This window comes from Arvicola amphibius, chromosome 1 (genome assembly GCF_903992535.2).
Source record: "Arvicola amphibius chromosome 1, mArvAmp1.2, whole genome shotgun sequence".
NCBI lineage: Eukaryota > Metazoa > Chordata > Mammalia > Rodentia > Cricetidae > Arvicola > Arvicola amphibius.
In genome coordinates, this window is record NC_052047.1 from 103515229 (window position 1) to 103526175 (window position 10947).

The following is a 10947-nucleotide window of genomic DNA, read 5'->3' on the forward strand; positions in this document are numbered from 1 at the left end:
GACTTAGAAATACAGACCACCTCAGGGCCACCGATGAAGTAACCCAGAGACGGGCACCAGCTTATCCAAGGCAACACAATAAATGAGTGGGAAGTGGGCAGAATCCGGGCCCCGCACTCTGTTGTCAAGCTAGTGAGGACAGGCCCTGGGTGGGGCTGAGACACTCAGTTTGTCACCCTGGGAATAGGCTTAGGTGGACAGATCCCACTCGCAGGAAATGATGACAGTAATGTCTTCCAGGAGCTGATCTACAAAGAGTTCTTCTCCCAGGGAGACTTGGTACGCGTCAGGTGACCTCAGGGTGCCCAGGGTGGTGGTGTGAGGGGAGGTGGGGTGCTCCTGGCACGAGGTTTGGAGGGTTTGGGTTAGCTGGTCCTACCTGGTACCTGATGGAGGGGCAGGCCTGATGATCTGTTGTCTGCAGGAGAAGGCCATGGGCAACAGACCAATGGAGATGATGGACCGGGAGAAGGCCTACATCCCCGAGCTGCAGATCAGCTTCATGGAGCATATTGCCATGCCCATCTACAAGTGAGCTTGCGGGCACGGCTGGGACCATGTGGAGAGACCCCAGACCCTAGCAGATGGGGTCTTCATGCTGTACCAGTCCCCGGGCTTGGCATGGAAATGCCATGTCTGCTGTTTTCTGACCTCTAACCCCATCCCCTGCACCCCCAGGCTGTTACAGGACCTGTTCCCCAAGGCGGCAGAGCTGTATGAACGTGTGGCCTCCAACCGTGAGCACTGGACCAAGGTGTCTCACAAGTTCACCATCCGAGGCCTCCCAAGTAACAACTCGCTGGATTTCCTGGACGAGGAGTATGAGGTGCCGGATTTGGACGGCACTAGAGCTCCTGTCAACGGCTGCTGCAGCCTTGAGGCTGAATGACCCCCCCCTCCGGGGGGCACTCCCTGCCCAGCCCTCCTTCCCTAGCTCTCTTCCAGTCTGTCTGATGCATTGGGAACCAGAGCCGTGGGGCCTGGGTTCTAGGCCAGGGTGGCCCACGTGACCCGGTCCATGCTACCCTTCCCAGGCCTCGGCGTTCTCGTCTGTAGAAGGGTTCCCATTCTCAGGCTTGCCCATTTGTTCTTCAAGAGCACAGTGGTGACCAGTGGCAGTGGGCTGCATTCTGCACCTCTGGCCATACCTGCCCAGTCCTGCTCAAGCTGTTCTCTCTGAACAGTGTCACAGTTCCTTCTGTGATCCCTTTATAGCCCTACTAGGTCAATAGCCTTGTTTTCCTGAGGGAATCCCCGTTCCCTGGGGACTCAAAGATCCTTGTGGAAGAAACTGCTGAGTTAGCAGAGGACATTAAACAGTCACCAGCTAGAAGTAGCCATAGGATAAAGTATCCTGAGGACCTCTGTGCTTCTGGTAGGATTGGGACCGGGGAGGAAGCTGACAGCCAGGTAGCTCAGTGCTCTTGGGGAGGAAGTGCTCCTGTAGAAAGGACAGGAATGATGGGCAGGAAGGATCCTCAAGCTGGGATACAGCCCCTTATGTGTCCTTCAGGTGGTGTGGCCTGAATCCAGTTCCTTTCCTTAGCTAGGCAAGACCGGATTGGTAGACAGTCTGTTCTCTCTTTAGATCAAAGTCTCCATCGTGCTGTGGAGTCCCTGAGTGTCTGTGGCAGGCTCTGCCACCCTAAGGCACAGAAGGCTGAACCTTTCTTTTCCTCTGAGTGTGTCCCCTTGGCCTGAGCCCCTCTCCCATTCCTGCCATCAGGGAGGGGCCTGGCCTCACCCCGCAGGGCTTCTCTTCTGTTCTGTTCTGTGTGTATTGTGGGTGGGGGAGGGGCCGCCTGCCTTACCTACTCTGAGTTGCCTTTAGAGAGAGATGCATTTTTTCTAGGACTCTGTGCACCTGTTGTATGTGGTCCCGTGGGCTGAGTGCTTTGTACATGAGAATAAATCTATTTCTTTCTACCAACCCTCCCCCAGGAGGCCGCTGTGGACTCTGTGCATTAGGATGAGGGGAAACAGCTGGCACAGCCAGGCACTCTAGAAACTCTGTGACTCCTCTTGCCCTTGTGCCTAACCACTGTCCTGGGACACCATTGTCCTGGAGGAGGTAATTCCTGGGCCATGAGGGCTAGGGGTGGTTGGCCCCAGAGGCTCAGGTGTGAAATGGTGGGAGAACTCACTGGTTGGCAGCCTGGAGAGGAAGACTTGGAGGAGGTGACCTGTGGCTCTTTCTACACCTCTGCATGCTAGCCTGCCCTGGTCATGATGCCCATAGAGCCAGCTTTGCCTGCAAGGGTTGTCTGGGTAACCATCAGTTCTACATCCCAGTTTTTCCAAGTGTTACGGAAGGGGTCTCCCTGAGTGTGAGTCTCTGTGCTAAATTTGACACTGGTTTGTGTCTGTGTAGTTTGTCCCTGCTTACCCAGCTGCATGGGCATTTGCTGCTGGGATCAGTGAGGAGGCTCCTCCCCTCAGTTTGCCTAGCCCCTCCTCTCTACTTCCTTGTTCACCACATCCTGACCAATCAACAACAATCTGTGAAGATCCTGGACATTGCTTTCCAAGGGTGGATAGACTTGGGGGAGTCCTAGAGAGCCATCTTTTGACCACAGCAATGTCCTGGGATGCCAACCTCACCTTTGTGAACACAGAGCCTATCTGCTCTTAGGCTATGGTTTTGGAATCAGATGTCTAGACTGAGTGGTCTCAGGATGTCCAGGCTGGCCCCTCCAGATCTCTGCCCAGTCCTGTTTTGAGCTCCCCTAGGGTCTCTTCTTCTCAGAGTCCTGGGCTCCTCGGCTAGGCTAGGGGTCAGTGGCTAGCCCAGGGCTGGAAGAAGATGGCTAGCTTGCACAAGCGCTCCCCCATAAGCCTTGGACAACCTGAGTGTAAACCCCAGGAGCTCTGCTGCTCCCTTTTACCCGCATCCTGTGTCCATCCCAGCCTATGCCCTCCTCCGGGTCCAGGCTATGATATATGACCCGCCCCCCGGCCGTCAAATCAGGTGGGTAACCTGCAAGTCATGTCTGTGCATGCAAAGCCCCATGCCGGGCTCTGTCCTGACCTGATCTTTATTTGTGGCCTGAAGGAGGCTAGATGAAGGCAGTGATCGAGCTCATCCACAGGTGCCCGGGTGCCAGGCCTTGGTGTGCCCGTTGGTAGCCCAAGCCTGAGAACTGTTCTCCTGCAGGGAAGACAGGAGAGTCCCTGTGGTTGAAGAAACTGTTTCTGTGAAGGCACAGATGAAGGGCAGGTGACTTGGGAGGGAGTGCAGAGACAAAGGCGATGAGGCCCAGGAAGGGCCCAGATGCCAAGTGTGGTGCCTGCCTCTCTGGGCAAAGCTTGTCCCTTGCTGGATGTGTGTGGCCCTGAGAGTTGCTAGCTCACATGACTCAGTGAACAGTGCATTGTGGTTGCCGAGAGAGGACTGGAAAGCTCGCCCTACCCCTAGTGTGAGGATGAGAGGAGCTCGTGGCATGACCAAACTTTCTGATAGAGTGGTCAGGGCAGCTACCTGGGGATGTCCGGAAGAAGACTAGGAGCAGGGACAAGGTTAGGGGCAAGGGCTATCTTTGCCTAGAGCCTGCAGGCAGCTCTCAATGCCAGCCCCTTTGGCCCCTTCCAGACGTAAGGGCTCCAGCTGGCATTTTATTTGAACATCACAAGATTCTGTGGCATAGGTACCATTGGCCAATTGTGTAGCTGAGTGGTTCGAGGCTTGGAGAGGTTCTTCGCCAAGACTAGGCTGTGAAGCAGCCCGGCATGTCTGGCTCCTCCCAAAGTTCTTTCTGTAGGAGAGAAGGCCATCCTGGAGGGCAGAGCTGCGGTCTTGGCATTCTTGGCAGCACTGTCATGGGACCTGTGGGTGACAAGCAAGTGGTCGGGCCCCAGAGAAGGAACTTGAATGGGGAGGGAGTGCACGGCATCCTGTGATTTTAGCAGAGGTTCTCACCCTCCTGATGCTGTGACCCCTCTAATATGCTTCCTGGTGTGGTGATGACCCCTAACCTTCAAATCATTTCCTTTGCAGCACCACCAACGCAACCCTCTCTTCCCCAGAGGTCAGGGAATGGTTCCTGCTGGTGTGTTCAAGGGTTAATGTCTTTCCTGTTCACCTATAGAAGCCCCTGTCACACTCAGTCACACAACAGCATTCCCACACCAACACACACACCACCCAGACACACACACAGACACACACCACACACACACAGACACACACACACCACACAGAGACACACACTCAAACACACACCACACACAGAGACACACACTCAGACATACAGACACACACTCAGAGATACAGACACATACACACACACCACACACAGAGACACACACTCAGACACACACCACACACAGAGACACACACTCAGACATACAGACACACACTCAGACATACAGACACACACTCAGACATACAGACATAGACACGCACGCTCACACGCACACACACACACACACACACGGATGTCCATTCTGTTCCACACACTCATCACCACATGCAGACCCTGCACAGACAGCTCTCTATCCACAGCAGCCTCGAAGGTCTGACCAGGAAGACCATGAGTTCTGCCTGAGTGCTATGCCATATCCCTGGGGGAAGGGGTCTGCCTGCTGAGTGGTCTCTCTTCTCTCTCTGGCGTCCCTGGGGAAGGCAGGACAAGCTTTGTGGTCAGGTGTCTGGAGAACTGATACCTCCACCTCTGTCCTGCATGTGAACGATGGCAAGATAGCTCTGGAGTCAGCAGACAGAGCAGTAAGTCCTCTCCGTGCCTCTGAGGTGGGATAGGCAGGCGGACCCTGGGCGCAGGGGAGCCTTGAAGTTAGTTAGGTGGGAGGACAGGCAGGTAGGGGAGGAAGCTGCAGACATGCTTGTAGGGCGGGCTGGGAGGCAGAGAGTTGGGGCTTGTTCAAAGCCCCTGCGCTCATCGCTGCTAACCCTCTCAGCACTGGGTCTCTAAGAATGGAATTGGGGCTGGGCGGTGGTGGCACACACCTTTAATCCCAGCACTCTGGAGGCAGAGGCAGGAGGATCTCTGTGAGTTCAAGGCCAGCCTGGTCTACAAGAGCTAGCTCCAGGACAGGCTCCAAAGCTACAGAGAAACCTTGTCTCAAGAAACCAAAAAAAGAAAGAAAGGAAGAAAGAAAGAAAGAAGAAGAAAAAGGAGGAGGAGGAAGAGGAGGAGGAAGAGGAGGATTGTGGCAAGTGTGGCATCCTGAGTGGGTGAATGGAGGATGGTAGGAGGTGGTCAGACAGAGTGAAGGTAATTGAGAGAGTGTTTTACAGTCCTGATGTGAGTGTGTCTGTGTGTGTGTGAGTATGTGTGTCTGTGTGTGTCTGTATGTCTGAGTGTGGGTCTCTGTGTGTGTTTGTGAGAGTGTGTGTGTATGTGTATGAGAGGAACTGGGTCACCAGGGAGGTGCAGGCAGCCATTGCACGAGAGGCCAAACTCTGGGCAGCAAGTGGGGGGCAGGGATAGGAAGATGGGAAGGCAGCAAGGGCGAGGGTCAGATGAAGGGAGGCCTTGCCTAAGACAAGTTCCTGTCTGTGGGTTTCCTCCTGAAGCTGTCACCACAAAGACATAGCTGTCACCTGGGCTCCTGTCCTCCAGTCCTCCAGAGCTGTCCCTCCTCTCAGGGTGGGATAGGCACCGGATTCCTGGGTGTTAGCTCTCTTGTTCAGCAACTGAAAGGAGCCTTGCTGGAATACCAGGATGTAGGGGACCTGGGAGGGAGGCTGTCCCATGTCCCATGGGGAGCTGCATGTGTGTGAAATCTCAGTGTACACGGAACAACTGGGTTGTTCTGTGGACTACATGTGAGTCCGTGTAGGAAGCAGAGGGCGTTCTCATGTTGGGAGATTGCTGGGGTCAGGCGTGACAATCAGTGAGGGATGGCTTCCAGCCAGCATGGTGCCCTTCTCGATCCACATGTCATTTATGAAGAAGTGGGAAGTGTGGGAGCCTAGGACCAGAACACAGCAGCCCAGGCTGTGGGACATGAAGAGGAAACAACATGACAAGCCAGCATGAAGGGAAAGCACTGGGCATCCTCCAGGCTGCCCTGCAGACAGCTGTGCAAATCTGGGAGCCGTTTCCTCATGCTGCTGTCAGCGGGCTCCAGTCAGGAAATCCACAGCGTCCTGCTGTGGCCGTGGGGTGCTGGGAGCTCACCTTTACCACCTGGAGCTCTTCACCCCAAGGTATCCCAAGGCAGAAGAGTATACTGGTTAGAAGAAAGATGGAAAACCAGACCACACAGAGAGCTCTGAGGCAGACTTTCTGCAGCAGATGGGCCTGCTCTAAAATAAATGCTTTAAATTTACTCAACGAGATATGGGCAGATAATAGCAGCATGAAGTTATAGCAAGAAATCTTTATAAAAGAACCAAGCAGAAGAGTCAGGCATGAAGGAAAATGGTTGGAGTAGAGAGGCCATAGTGGATGCTGCTGGAGAGAGTTGAGAAATCTGGCACTAGCTAGACCAGCTCTTGACAAAGGCAGGGCGGGGACCGGACCAGGAGCGTGCCAGTGAGTGTGGCCTCGTAGAGGAAGGTGGAGCTTCCCGCTCCGGAAAACACACATAACACACAAGCAGTTCGGACAGAAGAGGGAAGAGGAAGTCGGTGGTGGTGCCAGGCTTTGCGGCTCATGCCTGCAATCCCAGGACTTGGGAGGCCCAGGCAGGAGGATTCTGAGTTCAAGGCCAATTTAGGCTACAAAATAAGTTCCAGGATGGCATAGCAAGAGCGTGTCTAAAAATATATGAGTGAAAACGAGTTAATGCAAATGTACTTTATTTAAAAAAAAAAAAACCCACAAAACCTGAGGTTAAAGGGGTTATATCCACCAAGGGAGATGGAGGGAGAAACCAGATACATTAGTTCAGGAATTTAAGATCACTGATACGAAGAAAGTTCCAGAAGCAAGACTGAAGCAGAATTCTCAACATTATTCACTGCTGGTCAAAATGCAAAACAGCACAGGCCAAGAGAGGCTACACACATCTTCAGGGCTCACGATGGAACACACTGTCTTCCTGCACACGCAGACTATTTGAGAAAGAGGCCACCTTGGGAGTCACACAGAGGCCTATAATTGACCTATAAACTACAGTGTTTTCTGACTTCAAAATAATAAATATAAACTTTAATACATATTGATAATAAAAAGAATACATTTCTGTAAGTTTGGGAGCTAAATTTATGTTATTCAGTTTCTTGTCCATTAAAAAAAAGTTTAACGAGTCTTACCGTTTAATTCTTTATACTACAAGGTTCTTAGGATTAGGTTGTAAAAACCCTTCCCCACATTGTAAAATGGCCAAAATAGTACTTAGTGAAATCTACATCTTTAAGGTTATTAATTAAGAAATAAAATAATTCAAAAAATGAGTGAAGTAAATGAGTTAAGCTTTCAACTCCAGAGGCTGAGTCATAAAGAAAGTAAATATAAGGCAACAGAACAGGGAAGATTGTCAAAGCCACCAGCCTGGTTCTTTGAAAAGATTAGTGAGACTGACCTCTGGTAAGAACAATTATTAAAATGAAGGGGCTGTAGAGATGGTTCACTAGATGCCTCTCCAGAGAACCCACGTTTGGCTCCCAGTATCCATTCCCTGGATACTCAAATTGCAATTTCCGTTCAAGGGGGATATGATGCCCTCTTCTGGTCTCTGCTGGTACTGCATGCATGTGGTGCATAGACATACATGCAGGCAAAATACCCATACATAAAAAAAATAAAAAGCAAGTAAATCTTAGAAGAAAGGTGAAAATATACAAAGTATAGGACAAAACGCAGAACATATTACAGATACCAAAGAATAAAAATCACAATAAAATATGGTAATAAGCAACTATAATTTTATAAGCTGAATGAGAACCCTTTCTTTTGCTATACTTTTGGTTTCATGAGGCACCATTTGTTATTGATGGCCTCATTTCCTGGAGGACTGAAATATTATTCAGAAAGTTTGCTCTTATGTCAATATCTTGAACTATTTTCCTTCTAAGTATTTCATGGTTTTTGTTTTATTTTGTTGCTGCTTGTTTCTTCCTTTTTTGGCTTGGTTGCACTATGTAGCCCCGGCTGCCTCAAACTTACTTTGTAGACCAGGCTAGCCTTAAACTCATAGAGATCTTACTGCCTCTTCCCCTTGAGTGCTGGGACTAAAGACGTGTGGTGCCACATTGCTTTGTGTTTGCAATTTAGTTCTTAGGTCCATTTGGCATTGGCTTCTATGCAAGGTGAGCAATGTTTGTTGATTTGCATGTGTTGAAGAGTCCATTCCCTGCTGGAATAAAGGCAACTTGATTGTGGTTTAAAACAAAACCGAGATGGAGCAAATCCATTTTTAGACAAATATAAAACTCACAGAACATACCACTCAAATAGGTAAATATGTATTAAAGGGATGAAATTATAATTTATAATGTCCTTTCAAAAATCTCCTCTGAGGGATGGACTCCCGAGACTCCACCTTTGCATGAGGAGCTTTTGGCAGTTAGTGGTTGCCAGGGGAGAGGGAGTTATTTTCTTTAGTGCTGTAGCCACTAGCAGGATGCCCATGTTCCAGTGAAGAGCCTCTTACACAGGCTCTACACGCAACTCTGACTGAGCTCAGTGAGTCTCTCTCTGTTTCTGTCTCTGTCTCTGTCTCTCTCTCACTCTCTGTCACACATACACAGGAAAGTGGGAAGAGGGCTGTCTGGGAAGATGGAGGAGTCAGCAGGAGTGGGAGGGGGAGGAGAGGGCTAAATATGACCACAACACATTGCACATTATGAAACTGGAAAAAAAACAGCAACATGCCCCCATCCAGTTAGCTTTATAGATGAGTTCACTAATCTTTAAAAGAACTATTAGCTTCTAATTCATAAAAACCATATCCCCAAAGGTGCCAGTCATTTGGGAAACTGTCCTGCTTTGGGTTTCCAAATGAGGTAGTCCTAACTCCAGACAACAGATACGAAACAGAGAGAAACATGAAGTGCGTGAATGGTGCCACCTCAGTTGTGCCTATGAGCTGCCACACTTCTATAGAAAGTATAGACGCCACTTGTACTGTAATCAGAGAGAAGGATTTCCCTAGGGGATGAGAGGGGGTCTTCACTCTAGGAAACCCAGAAGTGTAATTCGCCATTTCAGTAGGACTCATTGAGAAACCCGTGATGACTTCAGTCAGTACAGAAAAGGAGAGAATGCCTACCTGTGATTGAAGTGATTTTACCGAAGTGAGAGTAGATTGGAGACTGATTTGGAAAATATTTTAAAAATCTTCAGTCAACATCTGAGTCATTTTCAGTGTCCGTGCATGTAGATGGAACGGCGGGGCTGTGTCCCACCACCCGGCTAGCTTTACCCAAAATAATTACACGGAAACTGTATTCTTTTAAACACTGCCTGGCCCATTAGTTTCAGCCTCTTATTGGCTAATTCTCACATCTTCCTTTAACCCATATTTAGTAATCCGTGTAGCACCACGAGGTGGTCGCTTACCAGGAGAGATCTTAGCCTGTGTCCATCTCGGAGAGGAGAGGCATGGCGACTGCATATGGCGACTGCCTGAAGCGTCTCCCCAACTCTGCTTCCTTTCTCCCACAATTCTGTTCTGTCTACTCTGCCTACCTAATTTTCTGTCCTCTTAAAGGGCCAAGGCAGTTTCTTTATCAATCAATGAAAGTAACACATAGACACTCCTCCATCACGTGCATTCTCAGGTCTCTCATGACTCTGGCTGACCTTGGCTGTCAACCTGAAAAACATCTGGGAAGAGGGACCCCGAAACTGAGGTCTGCCTCTGTCACACTAGCCTGTGGGTGTGTCTGTGGAGCAGTCTCCATTACTGACTGATGTGAGTAGGGCCACTCCTGGGCGGTGGGCCTGGATGGCTAAGAAGGCTGACTGAGCACCACAGGAAGCAAGCGTGTGAGGCGTGAGAGCACAGCATCTGCTCCAAGCTCCTGTCTCGAACACCTGCCTTGGCTCCTATCTTAGTTTCTTTTCTATTGCTGGGCTAAAAGACCATGATCAAGGAAGCTTATAGAAGAAAGTGTTGGATGGGGCTTACGGTTTCAGAGTCCATGGTCATCGTGGCAGAGAGCGCTGGGAGGGCAGGCATGGTGCTAGAGCAATATCTGAGAGCGTGAGAGAGAGTGAGAGAGCGAGAGAGCGAGAGAGAGAGAAAGAGAGAGCACTAACTGGCAATGGTGTGGACTTTTGAAACCTCAAAATCCACCCTCAGTCACATACCTCCTTCAACAAGGGCACACCCCCTAATTCACCCCAAACAGTTCTACCAACTGATAGCCAAACTTTCAAACATTTGAACTATTCTCTTTCAAATTACCACAGCTTCTCTTGATAATGGACTATAATCCGTAAGCTAAATAGACCCTTTCTTCTTCCAGGTCAGTTTTGGTCATGGTGTTTAATCACATCAAGAGAAATGCAAACTAGAACAATCAGCAATACTGTTTAACTCAGAAAGCCTGATCCTGGTCAATGTTGTAAGAGATGTGTACACTTGGAATATGGGGGAAACTTTTTTCACAGGTGATGCAATTACTTAACTCAAAAGCAAACAGGTCAATAAAGCACTTCTAGGACTGAAAAAGTCCATTCGTGTTTCTGCAGACATTGCTAGTGGAGGACCCAGCCACAGGAAGCTCAGCAGGACCTGAGTCTCAGTAGCTTACCCTGAGGTGATACCTGGTTCCAAGGAAGACCACAGACTGAGACCACCTGAGCACCACCCAGAACAGACCATCCAGAGGACATTCCCAATGTTCCAACTGTTGTGGATAGGATCACCTGCCAGCACACACCCATCGCTTTTCACCAGGACACCCTAGACTAATGTCAGCCAATCAGGGGCCCTGAACCTTAGAAATCCTTCACCCCCACCTTTGTTACTACAAAAACCCAATCCTAACTGAGTTTGGGGCTCTTCGATCATTCCAATGTGTTGGACATATGA

At 49.9% G+C, this 10947-nt stretch overlaps 1 protein-coding gene across 3 annotated transcripts in view; it reads left to right on the forward strand.

The window, feature by feature from the left end:
• The window catches only part of Pde2a (phosphodiesterase 2A), a 59195-nt gene extending 57265 nt beyond the window's left edge, over window positions 1-1930 (forward strand). For all 3 annotated transcript variants that reach the window (XM_038332592.2, XM_038332602.2, XM_038332613.2), the window contains 3 exons: window positions 241-279; window positions 425-531; window positions 679-1930. In XM_038332592.2, the coding sequence (XP_038188520.1) occupies window positions 241-279; window positions 425-531; window positions 679-889 (357 nt within the window). In that variant the 3' untranslated portion in view covers window positions 890-1930. The remainder of the gene's footprint in view (window positions 1-240; window positions 280-424; window positions 532-678) is intronic.
• Window positions 1931-10947: the final 9017 nt, after the last annotated feature.